This window comes from Falco cherrug, chromosome Z (assembly GCF_023634085.1).
Source record: "Falco cherrug isolate bFalChe1 chromosome Z, bFalChe1.pri, whole genome shotgun sequence".
Classification (NCBI taxonomy): domain Eukaryota; kingdom Metazoa; phylum Chordata; class Aves; order Falconiformes; family Falconidae; genus Falco; species Falco cherrug.
This window is the reverse complement of record NC_073720.1, coordinates 27,384,151-27,404,067: the sequence shown is the minus strand read 5'-3', so window position 1 is coordinate 27,404,067 and position 19,917 is coordinate 27,384,151. Positions and strand designations below refer to the sequence as shown.

General features: G+C 41.5%; 2 protein-coding genes across 5 annotated transcripts in view; both read right to left on the bottom strand.

Moving 5' to 3' along the window:
- GCNT4 (glucosaminyl (N-acetyl) transferase 4) overlaps positions 1 to 3,325 on the bottom strand; it is a 68,353-nt gene extending 65,028 nt beyond the window's left edge. For all 3 annotated transcript variants that reach the window (XR_008730155.1, XM_055698441.1, XM_055698442.1), the window contains exon 1: positions 3,198 to 3,325. The gene's annotated coding sequence lies outside the window, so the exon portion shown is untranslated. The remainder of the gene's footprint in view (positions 1 to 3,197) is intronic.
- Positions 3,326 to 5,870: 2,545 nt separating this feature from the next.
- The window catches only part of ANKRD31 (ankyrin repeat domain 31), a 75,357-nt gene continuing 61,310 nt past the window's right edge, over positions 5,871 to 19,917 (bottom strand). For both annotated transcript variants that reach the window (XM_055698439.1, XM_055698440.1), the window contains exons 24-25: positions 16,854 to 17,051; positions 5,871 to 7,413 (exon numbers count right to left, since the gene is read on the bottom strand). In XM_055698439.1, coding sequence (XP_055554414.1) covers positions 7,262 to 7,413; positions 16,854 to 17,051 — 350 coding nt within the window. In that variant the 3' untranslated portion in view covers positions 5,871 to 7,261. The remainder of the gene's footprint in view (positions 7,414 to 16,853; positions 17,052 to 19,917) is intronic.

Here is a 19,917-nt window from a genome sequence, read left to right as displayed (position 1 = left end):
AACAATGATGCACCACAAAAATGCACACAGGCCAACTGTGCTTTGCAGTATCAATCCCAAAGAAAACGGTCTTTGATTAGCACCAGGGAATGCTGCCCGGGCCAGCAGCTATCTTCCTGGTGCACCACACAAGCCACATTGCAATTCAACAACGTACGACGGAGTACAAAGATGTGTGGGTCTCGGTCAGGCTGGTAGGCACCCTGTCTTCTGCTTAATGATGCATCTGTCTGGGCAAGATGAGATTAAAGAACTCTTTCTCCACAGTTCCCCCTCTTGTGCTCCAAGCAGAGGGACCTACATATCGCACTTGGTCACACTGTAAATCTTAGCGAAGCTTTCTTCGCTTTTAAGTTTTTCAGCAAGAGGTCTGATGAGGCTTGACTTGCTGACAGTCACACAAAACTTATCTCCCCTGCTGGATTCAGCACCCTGCAGTTTATGTGGCAGAAATGAGCTTTTTGTGACTCATCTGCTGTGTCTCTTAGTTCCCTTATCGATATCTCCTGGGAGACCTCAAAAGCTGGAGTCACTGTATGACTCCTGCCACCTTTCCGTAGCTGTAACAGCTACGCAAACACCATAAGCTCCTTCTAGAGTCCATTTAAGCATCATCTGTTAGTGAGACCAAACTTGCATCATCAGCATGTATCAGGACAGCCCACACTACTTACCCACTTCCTACTTGAAATCACTTTGTTGTGTAAGAACACAGTAACCAAGACTAACAGCCAAGCAGGTACATCAGCACCTCTCTGGTGCTCCACTCCTAGCTCTGACCAACAACATGTTTCCAAAATCCCTGCATCACCCTTTCCTGAAATCTTTCTGCTGGAGCCTGAGAATGCTCTGTTTCTGTCCTGTTAGCGGACATAAGGCTTCTTGCAATCATTCTGTAGACTGCGGACACCCGCTGAGGCGCTCAACCATATCTGGCCAGGCTAAACAGCTGCCAGGCTGACAAGATCCACATGATCAACAATTACCTGTTTGTTCTCAACTGACATTTCAACATTTTCCAGGCTTCCCTGAACCCTAAACATGAGCACTTGCTGGTTTCTTTATACCTAATGATATAGCCCATAGCTTTGGCCCTTTGTGCTTTTCTAATTTTACCTTTGGTAAATTCTTCCCAGCTCACCCGGACTACTTCTGATGAATTTCAAAGATCTAGTCTCAGCCATCAAGGCATTTTTGAGATGATCACAGTCAGCCTCTTGACTGATGAGAATAATTCACACATATTAGGCCAGAAAATAGCACACACAGTACAGATTATCATCCACAACCTATAAACTGTTTTCAGTGTCTGGTCCCCTTTCCTGCATCCCCAGTGTAATCCCAGCACAAGGGTTGCACCAACACATGCAATTCAAACCTGAATGTATCCCTTATCACCATCACTGCTTTTCAAAAAGTTGTAGTCCTTAAGAGCTGCTCATTTATATGAATCATGAGTCAAAAAGCATTATCCAGGAATGTTGGTGATCTTTAAATGCCTTTACAGCTGGGCAGGTTACAGAAAAATACACAAGAACTGGACCAAAATCCATCACTATCAGATACATAAGACCAAAAACCACAGGAGCACAAGTGTAACATTTCACTTCCCTATGACCCTCTCAGAAAACCTACATGCATGGAACAACAGGCACATCACATCCATATAGGGCCCATCCAGCCCAGGATGTTGTCTCAGAATACCCAAAAGCAGATGCTTGAAAAGAAGAGGAAGAGCAGAAGGAGAACAAGTACTCTGCAACATTTTCTCCACATGTTCTTTCCGTTCCCTTACAGCTCAGCAGTTTCCAAACCCAGGGGTTACAACTTTCTACTTCTTATGAAATTTCAATTTCTTCCATCCAGATGCTTTTGAACACACATAACTTTTCTAACATCCAGTAGACCGGGTGGGCGGAGGAGGGCACAAAACACTCCACAGCTGACCTGAGTATTGCGTAAAAAGCCGCTTTCTCTTACTTGTTTTCAATTTTTTGCCTTCCAAGAGAAGGTGAACTTCCTGTTCACCGCCTCCACTCCACTTGCAAGTTTATCTATCATATCTACCCCTCAGCTGTTTCTCTCCCAGGCTATCAAATGTAAACAGATTACTATTAAGGAAGTTCATTTATTTTAAGGAATATTTATTTTAAGCAAATATCCTATTAAGGCAATTTGGCTAACTCAAAATGAAATGGGATGGTTGACTGACTAGATCTTTGGATGAAGTCTGAGGATGTTCAGTGAAGCAGATCCACAGGTGGGACACAGGGGACGAGTTAACCTCAAGAGAAGCTCCCCTTAACTTCTCCTTTCTACAAGCTTTACTCTGGTACCAGTAAGTCTATTCACCCCACAACGAGAAAGAAGCTGCTACCGTCTCTCCTCGAGGGAATTTCCGATTGATCCTTGTTGTTCTGTTACTTCTTGTTTCCTCACAAGGAAAAAAGAGAAAAAAGAGCCTCTTTCCATACTACAGAAACAAGTAAATGCACTTGGCAAATTAAACACGGCCACAGACTAATACACACGGGTTTAGCAGTTTACGGAGAGACAAAACACGAAGCGACTTCAGCCAACACCACAACAGACCCGGCGCCTGCTACCAAACCGCACGTTAAGCTGGTGGTAACTGTTCCTTCTCAAGAGCAGCTTCCGCGGCTGCGGCAGCGGGGCGCACCGGCTGCGGGCAGGTGTGCGCCCGCACCTCAGAGCTGCTCCAGCTCGCGAGGCGGAAACCCCCGTAACTAACCCCGCAGCCGCACGGCGCTCTCCCACCGGAGCTCCCCGGCAGCCCCCGCCGGCCCCGGCCCCGGCCCCTTCCCCCTCCGGCGGCCGTCGCCAGCGCCGCGCCCTGCCCGGCCCGCCCGCCCCGCCGCCCAGCTGCGCCCCCGCGGAGCCGCGCAGCTGCCGCCCCTTCCCCTTCCCCTTCCCCTTCCCCCTCCCCCTCCTCCTCCTCCTCCTCCTCCTCCCCCTCCCCATCTCTCCCCGAACTCCGCCGCCGCTGCTCAGCCTCCAAGTTTGCGCCTGCGGCGGAGCTGCCGGCAGGAGGTCGAGGCAGCTGCGGCACCAGCGCGCCGCTCCGCGCAAAAAGTTAGGGCCCTGCTCCCGGGCCGGTGGGGCGGAGCCGCGCCGCGCCGCGCCGTGCCGTGCCCAGCCGCCGCCGTCCCGGGCCGTGCCCGCCGCCGCGCACTCACCGGTGCGTGGCTGTCCCGGGCGGGGCGCGCTCGGCGGCTCGCGGGCGCGCGTGCGGCGATGGCGGGGGCGCACCCGCACCCCCACCCCGTGACGTGGAGGAAAAAGGAGGGGCCGCCGCCCGCCCCGCAACCTGGCGGGCAGGAGGGGGAGGCGGGAGCAGCGGCGGGGATCCCGGCAGCGCGGCGGCGGCCGCCCCTTCCCAGGGGAGGGCACCTGGGCTCCGACAGCCCGTCCTCTCCCCGCTGCCCTCCCGCCGGCGCGGCGCGGCGCGGAGCGGCCCCGCTGCTGGCCCCGGACAGGCGGGGCGGCCGAGGGGGGAGCGGGCTCTGCGTCCCGGCGTGGCGAACGCCGCGGCCAGGAGGGAGCCCGCCCGGGGGGCGACGAGACAGGGCCGGGCTGGGCACCGGTGCCGTCGGCCCGGGGGAGGGCGAGGAGCCCGGGGTCCCGTCCCCGGGGGCGGATGCGCGGACGTGGAGGGGGCCGGTGTGCGGCGGCCCCGGGCCAGCTGCGGTGGGCGCCGTTCCGGACGGGTGAGCTGCGGTCCTCTGCTGACGGTGGATAACCCGCCGTGGCACTGGAGTACCGCGTGTCCCCCGGGGCTCCCGGGCAGCCGCTGGTGTCCCCAGGCCCGGCGGAGCGGCTCGGCTCGGCGCGGACCGGCGCGCCTGCTGCACGGGTTCAGCGGCAACTCGGAAGACGCTGCCGGGGCCGGGCGCGTCCGCCTGTCCCCCAGCGGAGACCCTGCAGCTGGGCACAGCTGTGACAGCTCGCCCGGAGGCTGCTAATTGCTTAAGCCACCGTAACCGAGTTAGATGTAACCGTGTGCCTGTGCTCTTTCCACAGAAAGGTAAGTCAAATCAAAAGGACACAGCTGCCCGACAACTCACCTGCGGGTTACTCTGCTGTAATCGTGTCGGTGTGAGCGGTAAAACTCTGCCAGAGACAAAGCCGAGCTCTAGCAACAACACCCACCTACCCCCGCGACACACAAACAACAACAAAAAATATGCAAAACACCATCTAGATATGAAAAAGTTATTCGAATCCTGTGGCATCTTCAAAAGGTTTTACTCCCTTACTGTGTCATGTTTAAGCCACTTTTCTTGATATGGCCAAAACCTGAATAATTAACATTCTAGTTCATCTGTATCATTTCCCACCTGACTGGTTACTTTACCACTGGTGACCAGAAAAAGGGCCTGAATCTCGCGTACACAGCTGTTCATTCTCTTGATAATTTAAACAGGGTGTTTTTCTCCAGTTAACATTAAGGCTTGAAAACCAGAAGAAAAGTTTTTCCCTCTCTGTCATAATTACAAAACAGTTGTCAACTGCAACAGCTCCAAGAATTTATCCAAATTCCTATAGCAACATCACTCTGGTATCACTTCTGCCACCACCCCCCCCACCCCCCTTAGCCGCACTTCCACCACCAAAAATCCAAGATGTGTTTGTGCCTTACAGTACTTTAAACACCTTCCCAAAGCTGGCCTTCGTTCCCATGTTTCTCTTGCTTTAACTGCTCTTGCTAGTTATAGCTCAGCTTTGTATGGCAAGAAAGTGCAATGTTTTGTGCTGATCCTCTGCCTAGAGTGAATTTAGCTCTATCCGCATCTTTGCCTTTCTTTTTTTTTCTCTCTTTCCCCTGTCTCCCTTTCTTACACCTTTGCATAACCTCTGGCCTGTGTAATTCAGAAGGTCAGCTTATCACGTTGATCCCTGCTGGCATTAAAATCTATGGATCTTTGTGTTGCCTTGTCTGTCTCCCAGCTGCTTATCTTTCTGCTCACACTCACTCTTTTTTTTGTGCCTCACATTCTTCCTCACTGGTATTAATCTTCCCATTGATTTTTTTTAACTCCACCTCACCAATAAATAAATAAATACGTCTGTGGAAATATTAATCTAAATTTGTGGCTTTTGTTCTCTGCATCATCTCTTTCTCCTCTGATACCCCATCTGAATATTAACAGCAGGCAGAATGCCAGGGGTTTTGTATTCTTTGCATTTTATGTCCTTTTTACTTTAGCCTGCACCACACAAAATTATGTTCCAACTCACAGCCTAGGAGTTGAGAAGGGGTTTACTAAACAAAAGAACTGCATCACAAAAGAAGCAGGAGGGGTTGGGAGGGCCAACTGTTGCTGTTTGCAGCTTGTGAGCAGAAGGTTTATTACTGTGCTGCAATTAGGATCCCTAATAGCTGTGATAATGGCTTATGTTTTCATGCAAAAGTACAATTCGAAAGCATAAATTTAAACAGAGAAAGCAGAACACCCTGCTTTGTATATAGCTATATATATACTGTATATAGTATAGCTTTTTGCCATCTCTTTATGGATCTTTAAGACAAAGATTCCAGTAGGAAGAACAGGGAAATTTCATTTCAAAGGTTTGGGAAGCAGAATCCTCCATTTGTTAGTCATACTAAAACATACGTTGTCAAGCTAACACCTTTCTCAAGATTCTTCTATACAATATAAACATTGAAAAAAAATATGGTAGTTTACTTTTACATATAGCGTCAGTAAGAGACAGTGGTTTTCAAGTAACGCTTGGCACTTTTACCTCTTTGCCCAGCTTGAATCAATCAGATTTTTGTCACTGTTTCTTAGGATTGCCTTAGGCCATGTAATCATATTAACAAAATGGACTAGAAGCACTGTCAAATCTTCCCAGTTTTTATACATTAACTTTATTAGACATCTTGTAACAAAGAAAAAAATGTCAAACATGTAAGTAACTCAGTAGTCATTTTAACAACCAAAAGGCTTTCACTTGTCAGTCAAAGTGTAGTATTTGAATGAACATTTCCTTTAAACAAATAGGCCTTCAGGTTTGTTCTGCTGCTGCAGCTTGTGAGACCACACTGCTGTCTTCCTGTGTGGGAAAGCAACCTTTACAAAATACCTGTCACTCAGTAGCTTTTAACTTTTTCGATTTCCAGGTAGTTGTATTTCTTTAGCTGTACAGCCCATCAGGCTGTGATCGCTCATGCATACTGGGGCACAGCATTAGCTCTCTGCACATCAGACCCCACTCTCCTCCACAGAACAACTTCCATTTAAGACACTAATCAGATCTCTGCAGAACAGCTCTTTGCACTCCAAACAGCTAGCTGAGGCCGTTACGTATCAACAGGATGTATTTCTCATCCCATTCGCTGCAGTCAGGAGTAGCACATGCTATTATTTCATCTCTTCTTCTAATCCAGAAAATGAAAGAGCAAGAATGCCATTTGAATACAGATATGACTGAGTGACAGTCAGATGTGTTCTAAATATGCTACCAAGGCAGATTCACACATTGTAAAATTAAAACAAACAGAAATTGTCCAGAGATCGGGGTGAATATCTAAGATGTTGTTAGATGGAAAAATTTGTGTTCTGCTGACAGGCTAACTGTATTTCCTGCCATATGCCAGCACATTTTCTGCCCATCAGAAAGACTTGGCTGGAACATGAATGAAATTTCCCCCGAGCACTTCCAATGACAAATTTCCCTCTTTTAACCTCTCCCAGCACCTGCCCCCTTCTCAAATGTTTGTATATATCCACAGCACATAAAGCAAAGCTGCTGGTGATTTTCAAAGCTGCCCATCTTGATTTTTCACCTAACAGCTTATTTTACTACACAAACATGCAGCCTTTCTGACAGCACATGCTCAGGCAGAGCAGTTCCAGGTTAGGGGTGGGAAGTGACTATCAATGTTGATACCCACCTCGTTCTGTGCAGCCCCATCAAGCATGGGCAGCCACGGAAATCAGTGGAATTTCATACAATGTTATTAACCTAGAATATAATTCACAATGAGCACCAATGTGTAACAGCCCTCATCTACTTCCCCATTTCTTAATCTTACAGCACAAAATTCAATATTGACAGTTAACTTCACCTGCTACGAAGTACTCCCCTGTTCCTCATCTGCTCAGTCTTTCAGTCCATTTCAAGTGCTGGGCAAATGACTTATCAAAATGACAGTAACAAAGCCCTTGGTTCTAGAAGCTCACATGTTTACTTTTAAACGATTATAAAGAAAAAAATGTTAGCACTCAGGAAGTCTTTAGAATCCAAAATCTTCACATCCTTTGTAGAAATTCCAGTGCTTTTCCATTACAGAGCATGGTAGAAACTCCTCTTTACGTACCATTACTATCTCACGGAACTGAAGAACATGCGACAGACCTTCCACTGAGTTGAACTGGACAGAAGAGCCTGTTGAAAATGATTACAGAGTGTGTGTCAGGGTGATGGAAAGCAATCACTGACACTATTATGTACAGTGCTGTTCACAGCTCATTAGAACCAATTAAGTGTTAGCGATCCCTAGGAATCTGTAATGTGTCCTAGGAATCTTGTAGCACAACACCTCAGCCATCTTATTGGTATCTCTCATTTGCAGTCAGACTTCAGGGAGACAAGGGTGGTATGGCACTTTGTAATACTCAGGGTGAGAAATCAGCTGTCCCGACCATTTCCAACTATATCGCAGGAAAATGCAGTTGTAAAGTATTGCTTGAATTTCACGTATTACATCCACAAAGGTGTAAGTTTAGTGTACTTCCCAAAACTAAGGAATCCCTCTCACAGGGAATGCCCTTCCTACAGTCCTGAAAGGACTATATAAAAAGGGAGGCATACACCTGTCTACAAGAAATTCCAGGACTGAACAATAGGCATTTGCAGTATTTAATTTTCTGCTGGACTGAAGCAATTATTGCAGTGCATAAACTTAAGGCACTTCTGTACCTCAGTGCAAGATAAGCTGAAATTTCAGGTTTCACTGTTAAAATCAGTAACGAAGTAACACTGTCAAGATCCAGCAGTAAGAAATGTTACAAGTAATTTTCTCCGTAATCGTACAGACTCCAAAAACACTTGGAACTGTAGTTTTCAGAGTTCCTCACTTCTCTTCAACTTTTGTCTGCACTTTCTCCCTTCAGCTCCCTTGCACAAAATACCAGAGCTGCTGAGCTGCCACAGCCAGCCCAACACAAAAACTGCCAGTGAGGGCAGAACTGTCACCGGTAGCAGGTGTTATCAAGAGAGGGAGGGCTGTCATGGAAGTAGGGATGGCCTCTGTTTAAAACATAAACAAAAAAACCCAACAGACAAGCCACCAACAAAAAACCAGCATTCAGATACTGTTCAAATGTCTCAAGAAGCAAAACAGGATAGGCATTTCAGGATGATTAGATCAGTCATGATAAATACTTGTCAAAATGCAGAGGAAACATGATTGAGGTGACACCAGTTAGTCATTTAGCTTGCACTTACTTCTGGGCTACCACGTGCCACCCCAAGAATTTCCCTTTCTCCATTACCACAGTTTTCCAGTTGTGTCACCTACATTGATCCCAAAATGCAAAATACATTCACTGAACTGACAACATCGGTAGGTCCCAATGCTAAAACAATCAGTGTATCTTGTGGGGTATTACTCCTTTTAATTCCATGTTTCAGTGAGGATTTCCCTGCCGTTTCCTGATTTCCAGGAGCTCACCACCCAAAGCAGTGAAGTGTTAAATTGCTATTAGAAGCAACAGGTCTTGTTCATAAATGCAAATACAGAGTCTTGTGCGTAAGGATGTATGTTGCTCCACACCCATCACACCCGCAGCAAAACTGACCAGTAAGAACACAACTGCATTCGGTGTCTTACACCCTCAGTGCATCTTCAGTATGCTTGTGCCATAGCACAGTGCATAATGGAACAAAAAGAATGATCTGATGTTTAGAGTATATTTAAGTGTCTTGGACTACAGCAGAGATGGGCAGGCTGAATACAGTCCCACCAAAGAAACTACATCACAATGCTCCTCACACCACTACAAAGCAGTAGTCAGTCATGCCAAAAGTCAGCTTACAGACTTACCTAGAAATGATGTTTCAAAAGGCTTAAACAGGAATGCTTGTATGGGAAGTCACAAAATAGTTTTAAGGACACTTTCAAGTAAAAATTATCTTAAATGTCAGTATGGTAATTTTTTTAATAAAATAAACTGGCAGAAATTGAGCTGAAATATTGTAATTAATACTGCATCTATAGTGACATCACAGGCATGACTTCAACCTGTTTTGATTTGTTGAAAAAAACTTTTTCATTCTGAAATGTCCACATTTTGTATGCAAATACAGAAAAATTTCTTGACAAAGCCTGAAGTTCATTTAACATCCCATTTTGAGAGATCATAATTGGAGAAAAGACCTTCCTTTCTTTGTAAATGCTCCTCTCAGCACCCTCACTGCAATATTCTGACTTATTTACTAAAAATTCTCAACTCAAATTTGAAAGTGCAATAAAGACATGACCAAATAAATCTATTGAAATAACTTTTTTCAGCAGTTGACAGTTTTCTTTGTTGTTTGCTTTGAGTCAAATTAATGTTTTACCTCTTGGATTAAGATTTTGTAGATGAAATACTAGCATTCGACCATAAATACAACTTTACCTGAGTGACTATTTAAAATCTCTATTCTCTCTAATCTTTGCTTTTCAGTAACTTTAGGTAACAGTCAACAGTTAGCAAAAGCACAGTAATTTATACATCCCACGGCTGTCTTCCTCAGTTTTGACATCAGTGTTTGATATTGAAGTTTCTACATCCACAGACAATCATTTTTCCCCCAGTAGGGATGGATCAGTATTTGAACATCTAGTCCTTGTGTTTCTTCCCCCATATTCTGACACAGCCAACTAATGTCCTTCCCATTTCCATTTTTCATTCTCAATTCTTTTTCCCTTTTCTATCACCCTTTGCTTACTATTATTTTTAATCTTTCAATACCCACTTTGATGTTTCCTTTCTCCCTTTTGCTGTCTGTTAACTGTCATGCCCTTCCAAAAGACTGACAGCTTATGGGCTGTAAGCTGGGCAGAAAGGCTCCCATACAGCTATCCAAAACTCATCTTAGTGCCTCTGGTACAGAAGAAAGCTTAATAAGGTGAGACACACAAGCAGCATCTTTTTCTGCTTTCCAGCCCTTGCTGTCCTGTTAGGAGCTCTCAATTTTCTGCCATCTTCATGAATTACAAGACAAAGTATCAATCAGTATCAATATCAGATCAAACATTTTCCCCCTAAATCTGGGGAAAACACGTCATCTCTTGGTACTTTTCCCATCCTGCTTGCCAATAGCTTTTCTGTCTCTGTTGGCACCTACTTTAGCCTTACAGTTTTGAAGCCATTCTAAATGTGTTTCAACCTGTGTTTCCATTTTATTACAGCTTTACAAGACCTTGTCTCTGGCTGCTAAGAACCTGAAAACTGTATTTAAGGAGGATTCCCCTTAATGGTGCAACTATTAAAATGTCAGACCAGAATCTCCAGTTGTATAAAGGTTAGTCACCAAAGATTGCAACTTCTGTGCAGAGTCACCACTTTCTGATCATTAAAACAGCCCCTGAAAGATCAGTTCTGAAAAATGCCTATCCCACCAATATTCTCCTTATTTTTCCCAAACAAGAAAAGTGCTGGGACTACCCAGAGATATGGTTAAGCATTTTATATTACTTGTGTAAATTATCTGTAAAAGGATATAAAATGCTCTTGCAGTCTGAGCAATGCATTTGAGTCAACTTACAGGTATCAGTAAATACAGTTTCAATACTTCTGTAAAACACATAATGATTATTAACACATCTGATCTGCAGAATCTGTGGCACAGTCACAGATTTTATTCTTCTCACTCAAACGGACCCGGCTTAGTGCAGGTCATCTAGCCATGAACTACAGATGTGTAAGCAAAGAAAAGTCTAAGAACAACACTTAAAGGTGACAGCATTTGATCTAGAGTGCCACAAGAGAGTATTTAAAATAAAAATATGTCTTGAGAGCTTTCAAGTTTCTTGGACCTTATCCACACTTCTCTCAAGAACCTAGAAGCAGAGACCAGTCACAATCCAGGAGTCCCAATAGGTAGTGTCCATTCAGACCAAGTAAGGCCTTGGAAATGACACCCAGTGCCTCACATAAACAATGTTTTTTGATATTCTGATGCTTTAAAAGCTCCTAACTGAACTGAGGCACATTAGCTCTGCCCATGACAGAGGTAATTTTGAAAACAACTTTTATTTCAGCTGATCAAGACCTGGTATCTTGGAAAAAGTGATATCTGTGGACAGATTATCATTGTAAGACTAGATCTTCCTCTTACAAAATAAAAATGCTTTCCTGGTAATTTATTTTAATTTTTTTTCCCCCTCAAAATGCCTTTGCTTTTCTCCAGGTCTCCCCAGTTCTTAACTCACTTCACATGATCTAGATCTTAATTATATTTTCCTCCTGTGAATGCTTAAGTCTAAGATCTCTGCCTTTACAAATCAGTCAGGAAGGAGTGATCTTTTGCTAACCATCAGACATACCATGCCAGTCAGACAACTGAAGTTAAGGTGTCCATCCCCTAAAAGATACAGGCCAGCAGGGATTTTGGCTGATTGCTTTGTGATTCTCTGTGCCCACCCCCATCTTCATTTTGAAAGTACTTTTCCCCCAAGAATTAATACATCAAGTGATCCTAAATTATGCATGTTGCATTTTTTGCATTGGTAGTTATGACCCCTTGAAAAAAATCGAAGGTTATTTATAACATCTTATGAAATAAATAAATGGTTTCAGTTTGGAAGCTACCTAATGGACTACAATGACCAGATACTTCATAGCACAGCTATAATAGTGCCAGAAGCACTTAGAACACCTGACAGTACCTTAGCCTATAGTTCTTTCCTTCACATATCAGACACCATGGATCATTCATAGGTTCAGTTCATCATTTGTGTATAACTAGATTTTGTATAGCAATAATGTGGAACTTAATTCTTTCACAATTCATTATTCTATTCTGTTGCTTCTAGAGAAAATGCTAGATTTGAGAAACTAATATTTCTTCCTCCACTCAATAAAGATTAGTATTCCTCAGAAGTTCATTCTTTCTTTTTGTTCTCCAGTGAGACTGGCAAAAACAATGTCAGAAAGCTGGGGGTGGGGAATTAGGTATCTTGACTCATTCTTCCCTGAAAGCATTTATTCACAGTGGCCTTCCTTGCTACACTCTGTTACAATCTTCATGGAAAAAGGACTTGCAGGTATGATTAAAGACCAAGAATTCATATTTTTTATTCTAAAGCATCAGTTTCGAGGTTTACGCTGGAAGTCTTTATTTTACATTTAACGGGGCTGAAAGTATCGTTCTTACAACACAGACCTGAAGATGTTACACTTTTTTGAGATATACAATTAATAGCAAATCTTTCTGTTTCTAAACATCTTAAAAATATACGATATTAATAATACTTTATAGCTTTCCTGCAAGCATTGCCTAGATAAGTGATATAAATAACAACATATTATTTATTCTCCATTAAAACTTTTGCCTACATCATAATCTTATAGTAACTGTTTTTTCTCCTCTCCTAGATATATTGGGTGTAGGCCTGTTAGTAACAAATACTTCATACGACAGGATACATTCTGATTTATTATTCTTTGGGGTTCTTGGATTGGTGTATTAAGATATTGTTAAGTGTTTTATTTAGCAATATGGGGAACTCAAAACCTCCAATCTATTACATAAATCCATCAATGTTACAATAACCTACCAGGGAAATGAGAACAACTTCAATCTCAGCGGCTCTTACCTTCTTTAGGATAACTATAACATGTTTTTTTTCCTCAAAAGGTGAGCGAAGTACGATTGAAATATATGCAAATACCAACTGCCAAATGTATACAGCCTACCATAAAACAATCTATGTTCAAGACTGAATTTATAAAGAAATAAAATATAAGTACATTTAAAACAAAACATAGTGGCTGATTCCATTTTCCTCACACAAGTATTTTTATACAGCTGTCCAGATGGCCTTTCAATTTCTCAATTGAGTCAATCACTCTAAATATCAAATTACCGAGTTCGAGTTCAACAACAACGAATGCATACACTAGTAGCCTTTATTAAAAGGCTCTAAGATTGATTTAAAACTATTCACAGGAGACTATTTCTTGGTATGACTAGCAGGGAGTAGGTTCCTACCATATGTTTCTTTCTTTTAAAACTTATTCTTTTGAGTTATTATTGTATACTTAACTATATAATCATTCACTTTTATACCCATTTGGAAGGAAAATACTTGGCTCTCTAAAAGTATTTCTAACCATTTTGGAAAACCTGAATTTAACATGTCAAGATAGTGGATAAGAAGCAGTCCCAGGGGCAACGCTGGGTAATTAAAAACAGAGCACTTCACAATTATTGCAGTTTACAGCACACTGAGATGCAGACTGGAGGAAGCAGAAGACAAAGTATAAACCAAGTTTCAGCTCAGGTCAGAACAGCTATTTGACGGAAGAAGCAATAGCTCATGTTTTTCATGCACTGGCAAAATCTACAGGAGCTGTGATTCATTCAGCGGGCTTTATGTACAGCCTCAGGACAACTTCTAGAGCCTTCTCCTAGGCTATTATTATGTGATGATTTAAGATTGAATCGTTTTGTTTAGAAGCTTTGTCCCAACTTTGTTAAAAGTCACTCCTGGAAAAAAATAAGATTTAAGAGTGATATAACCTCAGTGCTCGCCAGGTAAGATCATCAGCTACTCTCCCAAATGCTTTCATTTGACATTACCAGACTGTGGTGTCACAAAGGTCTGTCTTCTCTGTTTCAGGCAAAGCAGTAGCTGAATGCGCTGGCTCTTCAAGCTTGCTGTTTATCACATTGCCTTTCGTTTACTGCTTTCATAAGTACGATAAGAAAAGATAGATGTGTTCTAGGAAAATTATCTACAACAGTTCTGTTTGTCTTAGTCTTCTCTCAGTCTCCATGGGACCACCCAAGCAGATGAAAATATTACAGTGTGGCTGATGAATTAAGAAGATGGGTCAGTTATCAACAGATTTCTTTTATGACTTGTTTTGCAAAGTAAAAAAGCCAGAAAGGCAGTATTTAAAACTCTTGACAAGAAATCAGTTTAGTTACTTTTAGCCAGGCTTGTTAAGGAAACAAGGTTTCTGTATGCAACAAAAAGTCAATGGTTGCAAGTTTTAACAAGCAAGATTTCCACTAGATACATGGGGAAAAAAATTCACCATGAGCATGGTTAAGCACCCAAATATGCTGTACAGACATGTTGTGGATTGTCCATCCTCAAAGATATTCATAATTTAACTGGACAAGGCAGTGAGCCACCTATCTAACTTGGAAGCTAGTCCTACTTCAAACAGGGGGTTGGACTAAAGACCTCCAGAGGCCCCACCTAACCTACGTTAGTCTATGGTTCTGTGCAATCACACCATCACCTAGTTACTTTTGAAGTGATTTGCCAGTTTCAGAAAAACCTGATGGACAGGTAAGAAATGCAGACATTAAATTCTTAGAATCAGCTTCCATGGCATGTAGCCCTTGAAAGCCACTGTTTTTTCCTTTTTTTTTGCCTCTCTTTTTTTTTTTTCCTTTCTTTTTCTTTCTACCCCCCCTTTTTTGCCTTATAAAAAGTGAGGGTTTGGGGGTCTTTCTGGCCACATAGTTCAGCTCTGAGTCAGTCATGCAACATTCTATCTTCTATCTTACTGACAAATAAGAGCAGGTTGAGAATTTTGGAAAGGAAGAGCGTGCAGATGGAAGAAGCCTACATTTCAGTCATGGTATGCAAAGTTACTGGAAAATACACCTTTGTAAATTCTTCTACAAGAACTATGTGCTTCTTTGTAAAGTATGTACCTAAAGCAAATGCCTAGAATTGTAAAGTATTGGTAAATACTTTCTAATATTTTGTCTGCAAGCCTTAAAGAGGAGAAAACAGTTTAGTATCTGCACCTTGACATCTCTCTGAAATGGAAAAACATTAGGATAGATGTTTTGTCTACAATCTCGCTCTGCTTCCAAAGTACAAAATACAAAGAATACACAGTTCATCTCCCTGTCATCTACAGTCACATAATGGGAACATTGTATAGTTGGTCAATATTCTGCTATAGGTAAACAGGAAAACACATGTATTAGATGCTAGGATTTTGGTTTTGGAGTTGGATTTTTTTGTGGTTTGTTTGCTTTTTTTTTTAAACACTTCCAAGTGCTTCTCCTCTTCCATATTAGTATCATCATTATTGATGGTGATGATGAGTCACTACTTAAAAAATACACAATCCAAAAAATTCAAATACCCAGAATCAAGCTCCTTTAAGTCATGCCATTTTGTTAAAAACAAACACCACCAAAAATATAAACTTGGGGTTCTCAGTTTACATCTTGATTTTTCAATTACTAAATTATATTCATCACCTTTTCCAGCTTTCCTCTAAAAACATGAAGATAAGAATAGTAGAGTTTTCCACTGAAAAGGTTTCTGACATAAATCATCTGAGCCTAAGCAGAATCTGGGGCTCTGAACTGGAGTACTATGCAGCACAAAATATATTGCAAATATATTGCAAACTTTGAAGATAATTTCTTTGCATTACAACTACATGGAGCTTTAAACATATTGCAGGAAAAATACACTACAATAGGCTAGATTTGTTGTTTGGACTAATACCAAAGTAATACCTTCAACTGGTTCAAAGATACACAGTGATCCCTCTTTGGAGGAGTCTACAATTTAAAGTCTAATGGAAGCTTCTTGCAAATACATACCTGTGACGTTTACTAGTTGCTCAATTTTACACCTCCCTATGAGGTACTGAAATACTTAATAGCTTTGTTTGGTTCTACTGAAGCAATTAATTTGGGTTTAAATATTCTCCTGCCAAGTCAGCAGTTTCAGCATTGCAACTTTGGACTCGTGCACAAGACATGATAAGACTGACTAGCAAGAAAACTGAATTAACTACCCTTCCATCATTTTCTAGGACTAGTGAAGCCCAGAAAGTAAACTAGTTAAAAGCCAACTTACATAGATGAACTTTACATTAAGAATTTATTTACCATGAAGTAAAGCAGCAATGGCATCATGTATCTGACTGGTTCTTTGGAAACGTAGAGGGCAAATAGAGGGCCAACAAATAGACCAAATCCATTTATGGGCTATGGGGCTTCTCAGGGCACTTCTAAAGCTCCATTTAAGAGACCCAATTAAATACTCATGCTGAGACACTTGTTTTTAAAGGAATTTCATTCTTAACTAGGAACTTGCTTTTCACAGTTTGCTTTCAAAAATACTTTTGGTCAGACTATGAAAACCAAAAAGCTTCTGCACAGAACTGAATGCAAATGATTTGGGTTCTATAAGCTAGATGTGGAAACTGGTCTGGTGCTTAAATCTTTCTAAAAGTTATACTGCATGTTAAGCAGTTTCTTCCTTCAGTTAGCAGAGTAATTGTAGTAGGTATAAGCAAAAATGTAAATACGGAACATTTCTGTAAATTTCCAATTTATTGATTTTTATTCTACTATGAATCTTTAATTTTGCATAACCCCCACTCTCTGTTAGTGGTTACCTTTGCTACAAACACTCTTGCTGTAACAGTTCCTACACAGGATTGAGCACTCGAGTGGCAAGGACCAATCCAACCCATCAGCAGAGTCACCATTTTCCCCTAGGACTCTTTCCCTCTCACACACAAGTCAATTGCATACCACCTACTTTTTTTTTTTCCTTTTGTATCTCTTGTATAGCCCTTGCACCAATCATTAGGTTTTTAGGCAGTTTAAAAAAATCTTACTCTTAAATCCCTTGGTAACATCTGCTCCTCTTTCAGCACATGGCAATTTTTTCACAACTTCTGTTTGTGGCAAGGATGGAGTTTTTGGCTGTATGTGGCTCAGATCAAAGCTCCCAAGATGCTGCGCAATGGAGACAGGACCAGGACTCTGATGGTGCTGGTTATGGTTGCTGGGGTCCCTTGTGGTAAAATTATTTCCTGAGAGTATAAAAAGATCAAGACAACTTTTTTCTAAGAAAAACAGTATCATTTAACACTGGTGCTTTAATGATTTTATGCATAAAGCAGTTAGGTTTTTTATTTTTGTTGAAGGTAAACGCTGAAATTTTCAATTAGCCTTACACCACCTAACACTTATAAAGCCAGACTTCGCTCCTTTACTTGCCCAGCCGTAGCTGCTGCAAGATGATTGAGACATTCCCTTTTATCAAAAATATATGTCTTCCTTGTCAAAATCATATTAGATGCTACGCAAATTTAACTTTAAAAGTAGCCTTCTAAATATATGTGTGTTTCACTGCTTATCTCAAGGGAAACACAAACATACAGTAACACATACAATCACAGCAAAACGATTATCATTGGATTTCATCCAACCTTATTGAGCTCAGCCACCCATTTTATGCTAGATACTTGAAGTAATGCTAACATAAGCCTTCTGAAACAGCTCCCATGGTCCAGCCATGAAGAAATCATCTGGATTCCATCGAAAACACTCTTTTATTCCACACAGCTTTGGGATCTTTCATGAACTAAAGATAAGCAAGAGTTGTTCTAATCTTTAGAGGTGGCTAATGGTTATTAAAGGCAGTAAGGAATTGCCAGAGCACAAGAACTGCACTAGTCATGCTGTTTTCCAAAGACCATCTCCTGAAATAGCAGTCTGCAAAATGAATGTACATACCAGGCTTACTGTAACAACTGGATATGCTTTTATTTTAGGCCACTTTGCTGGAATTTCAATATGAAGTATCTGACACCTACATCTGCTCTTCAGCGGACATCTGCTCTTCAGATGACATCTGCTTCTGAGTCCTTGTTATTCTTGGTCATTTTTAGCAAATATTACATCATCATTACATGTATCAGAAAGCACAGAGGAATAAATTCCAAGCCATATAATCACTGTTTCTTATGCTTTCCTATATACGGATAGCCTAAAAGTACTGTTTATTTTCTTAATGTTCAGTTCTCATTCAGACTTGAATACAGTAATTTCTGCTTTTTGCTAACATGATCCTGGAAGAGACTAAAGGCTCAGACTCAAAGAAGACATGAAGGGACATGAACTGAAAATTAGTTAGGATTTAGATGACTAATTCCAAAATCTTCTTTTTCTTTTTTAATTAAAGCTTCTGTTAAATACCTGCATTGGTCTGGGACTGCTTTACTTTATGGACTCTTCAAGTTTTTTGCATTAACATTCCTCAGGTACCTAAAAATCTGCTACAAATCTTGAAATATCTTAATCTCAACCAAGCTGAAAAGCTGGGAAATTTCTTATGCAGTCAGCCACAGAACAGCAATTCCTTCACCTGTTTTGCCTAGGGACTTTGATTTGGTAGAGGTTCTTAGGACATGCTTCCCAAATTGGGCTCTATAGAAGTTCAGTGGTAGCTGCTTCTTTCTGTTAAAAGACGGCTAGATACAGCCACTACCTGTATCATTTTCTTCCCATCTCCCCATCCTCTTCATACAGTAGCTCAATAAACACTGAACTAAGATATGGGAAGCTGGATGGCATGTGGGCAAGGGGTATTTAATAAAACACCATTCTCCTCCAAAAATGCTCAGATTATCAGGACCCAATTGTCTTTTTTAATGATGCTCTGGGATGCATAGAAAAAAATTAAATTCATTAATACAGTAAGCAGATGCCAGATTAAATTCTACTGTAAAATACACACATGTAAGTATATTAGAAAGATAAAAGAGTGCCTAGGAATGTCCCCAGGCAAGCAGCACAGAATAGCTCTCATCCACACAGGGTCTCATCCATCACACACACAAAAGCAAACTTTCCTGTGCTTTTGAGCAGGCAAGCTGCAAGCAAGCCCACTGGGAACAGCCATTGGAACAAGCTAACTCCTGAAGAGGGCCTGGAAACCGTTTGGGAACTGCCCAGTGCCCACTGCTGTTCTCACAATACAACTGTGCAGATTAACTCTCTTATGGAACAATTTAAGGCACTATTTATTTTCCTACCATATATCTGGCCATATAGTACTTGAAATAAAACCAAGACTGAGAACACTTTGGCTTTCCCTCACTCAGTTTCTCACCTAGGGCTAACAGTCAGGCATTACTGTGATCTTCCAATTACATGTGACAAAAGACTTCCTTAAATACTCTTTCCCAGATTACCCTGGGCTATTTGTGAAAAACAGGGGGGAAAAAAAACATTTACTGATATTCAGACTGATTTGGGTTTTTCAGGAGTATTTTTGAATAAATGGATTTCTCTCTTGTAGAATGTACAATGTGTATCATAATTTTTCCGTGAGAGGAATAATTCACAAGAACTAGTGAAATAGTCAAAAGTCTATTAAAAAGTCAGATTAAATCAATTTTTAAGTCACTTACACTTGGTATAAACCTAAGTTACTGAAGCAGGGCAATGTAAACTTGTGATCTGGATGCTCTTAGCCTGAAGCAAATACCAGTAGAACATGGTAGTCTGAATATCAAAGTAGTTATTTTAAATTACTATATTTTAATTTACTTTCACTATGTTAAGAACAGACTAAGCCTGTATTTCAGTTCACACGAGGGGCAGTTGTCTCATCAAATTAACAGAACCAATCACAAAAGCTTTTCAGATTCCAAGTGTGACTGGCTGTCAAGGGGACTTGTGTTTTCCTGGGAACACATTACTTATCAAAATTAGGTTGAAGTTCTCAAGTCTGCCACGCAGTTCTGAAAAAATTGTTCAATGTCATTTTGTCATGTTGTTGCCTAAACTTCTGAACTATTGAACTCTGATTTAGTGTTTTGTAGATGAGAAGGAAAATGAAGTCCCATATGTGGATTTGGGTTTTTTTGTCTTGAGAAATGATCATGAAAG